General features: G+C 45.1%; 1 protein-coding gene across 5 annotated transcripts in view; it reads left to right on the top strand.

Annotated features, from left to right (window-relative positions):
• BLM (BLM RecQ like helicase) overlaps positions 1–4,586 on the top strand; it is a 164,871-nt gene that overhangs the window by 141,583 nt on the left and 18,702 nt on the right. For all 5 annotated transcript variants that reach the window (XM_049614195.1, XM_049614192.1, XM_049614191.1 and 2 more), the window contains 2 exons: positions 176–371; positions 2,613–2,803. In XM_049614195.1, the coding sequence (XP_049470152.1) occupies positions 176–371; positions 2,613–2,803 (387 nt within the window). The remainder of the gene's footprint in view (positions 1–175; positions 372–2,612; positions 2,804–4,586) is intronic.

The following is a 4,586-nucleotide window of genomic DNA, read 5'->3' as shown; positions in this document are numbered from 1 at the left end:
AGGAAGGAAGGAAGGAAGGAAGGAAGGAAGGAAGGAAGGAAGGAAGGAAGGAACTAGATAGTTGTATAGAGTGCATTTTAAAGTAAAATAGAGGATAGAGCTTTTAGAGGCATCTGTGATTAAAATGTGTCTTTAGGTCTGTCATGAGTCTAACAGGCTTTTGCTCTCCCATCAGGTTATCTGTGCAACAATAGCATTCGGAATGGGGATTGACAAACCCGACGTGCGATTTGTGATCCACGCGTCTCTCCCTAAATCCGTGGAGGGTTACTACCAGGAATCGGGCAGAGCGGGGAGAGATGGGGAAATATCTCACTGCCTGCTGTTCTATACCTATCATGATGTGACCAGACTGAAGAGACTCATCTTGAGTAAGTCAAGCCCCGTTGTAGAGACATCCTGTCCTTTTCAGCCTTGTGATAGTAATCTCCTCCTGCTGTTGTGGTACTTCTGGTCCAGTTTCCTTCAAATAGTCGTAGAAAACTAGAAGTGTTTATGTAGATATGGAAATTTTACTTCAGTTCACTTTTATTGCACAAGTATTACATGCTTGTCATGTAAAACTCAAATGATGCAGGCGTGTGTATATGGACGTGCATGAGGCAGAAAATTTCCAAAGCATGCTTGTATACAGTTCTACTCTAGGAAAGAACCCCAGCTGTTGGTCTCCTTTGTCCTTCCAGATTCAATCTCTGCATGCGTCCTTGCGTGTAACACATATTTCAAACACGCAGAATGGTAGAATGGAAGGAGTAACGAACGCTCATGTACCACCAGGTTAAGAAATAAAACCCTCCGTATGTCCCTCTCCCATCTCAACCCCCCACCCACCCCCCATCAGAGACAAGCAGTATTTTGTATTTGCTGTTTACCCCTGCCAAGTGCATGTATTTTGCAATGTGAGTGGGATGTGCCTTTCTTACGTAGACATACAGTGACCTTACTGTTTTCATTCTACGCTAAGATGTAGCCACGTGTGGTTTGACTACCGAGAATTCCATGGTACGGTTTATTCCATGTCCACTTAACCAGTCCTCTTTGAATAGAGACCTAGATTATTTCTTGGTTTTCACGTTATCAGCAGTGCAACATCGAGCATCTTTGTACGGGTATCTTGGGGCGTTTGTGCGCTTGTGTACATAGGATACGTTTCCAGACTTAGACTTGCCAGGTCAAAGCCGATACGTATTTCAGAGTTTTGTTATGCCCTTTGCCCGTTTTTCTATTACGCTGTGCTAGTTAAATGTACTTCCTGAGTACGTTTTCTATTTCGAGACTGCTTTTGAACGGACCCCGCCAGAGATACTACATATGGGATGTGACACTTACCAGGCACCGTGCCAAATATTGTATCACCTTTTTTGCTCATAGTCCCTAGCTTTTCAGGCAGAGTTTGTCCGATGAAAAAAGGGAGCTTCGTTAAGGTTTTGTAACTTGCCCCCAGGAGCCCCCGTGAGCAGCAGCAGCAGTAGGATGGGGGGCAAGTGGAAGGACAGTGGTAGCGATACTGACAGAGGGCATCGCTTGGCACCCCTTCACTGCCACCTTCACTTTTGATTATATCCCTTTGCTCAGGCTTCACGACAAGCCTGACAGGTGCTGCCATTTCTCCCCTCATTTCACGGACGAGGACGTGAGATTCGAGCCAGTAAGCGGCAGCGCCCTGTCGGGGCCCGGGTCTGCCTGACCCCCAAAGCCCACGCCCCTTGCACTCTATGTAACGAGACGATTCTCGGTGAAAAAATGAAACTTTTAAACTCAGTGTGTCCATGTGTGTTTTTAAACAGAACCTGTATTAAGTTAGGTCCAAACAGTTTAATAAGCATTTAAAGTCTTAAACACTTAGCAACATTTTGGAAAAAAATAGTACTCGTAAACTAGAAAAACAAATTTTATTTTCTTTCTTAACTAACCGCAGTTGCTTGCCAATGGTAAGTATGTGTGCGTCATTCTCAAACCTTGAAATTAGATTAGATGCTGCTACCCTTACTTCCTGTTTCACACGGGTTTTCTGGAGGTACTTGTTTTTATCCCAACAGCCTCCACCACTTCAGTTTCACAGAGACGAACATGGGGCGGCCCCGCAGACTAGCATGTTGTGTGGTGCCAGGAGATGTTAGGTACTGCTGTGTTTCCCTGACATTTAAAATACCCCGCAGTATTCACCGCAGCACCCCGGGGCTCCTCAGCACGGTTCTGGAGCCGCTGGCTTAACTGCTTCCATCCCAGATGCCCAGGGAGGCGTGCGGCCCGCCGCCATAGTTCCGTGCTCTGCTGACTTTGGACGTGCAGTCAAGTACACGAGTGTCTGATAAGTACAGTAAAGTTCAGTCAGATTTTCACTGTTGGGAACAACGAAGATTTGAAAAAAATTGTTCAGCCACTCTTGATGACAATCTTCATTTATTCCTATGAAACTAAAAATTTGAGGGATAAACATACTCAGTTGATTATACTATAGAATGATGTTATGTTGATATATAATGGCTACTAGTAATTTTATTTCATTTAAGATTTAAAATTACATTAATCTATTCTAAACATTTTTGTAGTGTTTTCTTCTATTTTTCTACTCTAATAAGTGTCTTTACTATGTGCTTCACCTCTTTCAGTGGAGAAGGATGGAAACCGTCATACAAGAGAGACTCACTTCAACAATTTGTATAGTATGGTGCACTACTGTGAAAATATAACAGAATGCAGGAGAATACAGCTTTTGGCTTACTTTGGTGAAAATGGATTTAATCCTGATTTTTGTAAGAAATACCCAGATGTTTCTTGTGATAATTGCTGTAAAACCAAGGTAAAATGAGAAAGTTTTAAATTCTTTGTAATTCAGGAAATCGCTAGGACTTCGTTTTTTCTTTCTTAATTTAGCCAAGTTAGGTTACCGTACGTGGGCCCTCGGGGACTGAACTGGGGAAGATGGCTTCTTCCCCATAGTAATTTGGAATGGAAACATTTAGTATTAATTCTGTGGAATAGTTTTCAAATTAGAAGCCTATGAAAAGTTTACTGGACCTGTCCAAAATGCTAAGGTTATAGATGTGTACCAAAGGTTACAGAATATTTTAGAAATACCGTTAATCTGTAGATAACCCAAAAAGATGTGACATGTACAGGTAGAATATTTAAATCAAATTCCAATTTATATTGGAAGAACTCTTTTTCAAAAGAGTTATACTAACTAGTGGACCGTGCATTTGAATCAGGTCAATTACGTTATTCTATAAATTGGTTATTTAAAACCTATAAAGAATGAATAGCAGTAGCTTCTAGATGAGTTTGTTTGCTATTGTCTGTCCTAAAAATAACTGTGAGAAGTTGTTAAATTCATTCATCAGGTACTTTATTTGACCTATCATGGTGATTCTGTTTTTGTTTTTTTTTTTTTTTTAACTTTTATTAATTTTTTGAGACAGAGAGAGACAGAGCATGAATGGGGGAGGGTCAGAGAGAGAGGGAGGCACAGAATCGGAAACAGGCTCCAGGCTCCGAGCTGTCAGCACAGGGCCCGACGCGGGGCTCGAACTCACGGACCACGAGATCGTGACCCGAGCCGAAGTCGGACGCTCAACCGACAGAGCCACCCAGGCGCCCCGGTGATTCTGTGTTTTAATGTCTCTGTACTTAACAGAGCATTTTCACATTATTTGAAACGTTGGTGGGCTCCCGGGTGGCTCAGTCGGTTGAGCGTCCAACTTTGGCTCAGGTCACGATCTCGTGCTTCACGAGAGCCAGCCCCGTGTCGGGCTCTGTGCTGACAGCTCGGAGGCTGGAGCCTGCTTGGGATTCTGTGTCTCCCTCTCTCTCTGCCCCTCCCCTCACTTACGCTGTCTCTGTCTCTCAAAAATGAATAAACGTTAAAAAAATTAAAAAAAACAAAAAAAAGAAACGTCTGCAAGGTGCTAGGGATTCACAGATGAACATGGTGTGGGCCATAGACTGGAGGGGGACAGACAGACATGGATTCACATAACCGTGATACCAGGTGAAGAATAAAGTAGTTACAAAGATCTGCAGCGCTGGCCAGAGCAGAGGGTGATGTACCCTCCCTTGGGGTGGAATCGTGGATCGGCGGCCATCCCCCACCCCCCCGCCGCCCCTGCCTCAGCCTGCCCCCAGCCCTGCCCTGTAGATGCTGCCAATCACTTCTCGTTTAGCAAGTATTTGTTGAGTGCCTGCTCTGGGTCAGGCGCTGTTCTAGGAGTTTGGGATGCATCGCTGAACAGGATATAAGCATCCTTGCCCTCGTGGGGCTTATGTTCTAGCAGAGGGAAGCTGAATACAAAAGCGTAAGTGCGTGTCAAGCAGAGCAGTATAAGGAGTCAGGAGTAGCGGGTGGGGGGGCACAATGCGGTATTGGGTAAGGTGGCCCAGGGAAGTCTTATTGCAAAGATGCAGTTCCCTGGATGTGGGCATTCTTGGCCCCAAGGTGGGGCGGGGGGGCATACCTGTGCATTGGGGGGATAGTGGGGGAGCCCGTGTAGCTGAGCAGGGCCAAGAGTTAAGGGGAAAGGAAAAGGCAGGCCAGAGCAGCGAACGGAGGGCCGAGTAACTGGAGGCGTGGTGTGACCCTCCCCCCC

The sequence above is a fragment of the Panthera uncia genome (assembly GCF_023721935.1).
Source record: "Panthera uncia isolate 11264 chromosome B3 unlocalized genomic scaffold, Puncia_PCG_1.0 HiC_scaffold_2, whole genome shotgun sequence".
NCBI classification, from domain to species: Eukaryota; Metazoa; Chordata; class Mammalia; order Carnivora; family Felidae; genus Panthera; species Panthera uncia.
Note: the sequence above shows the minus strand (reverse complement) of the source record. Positions and strands in the feature narration are given on the sequence as shown.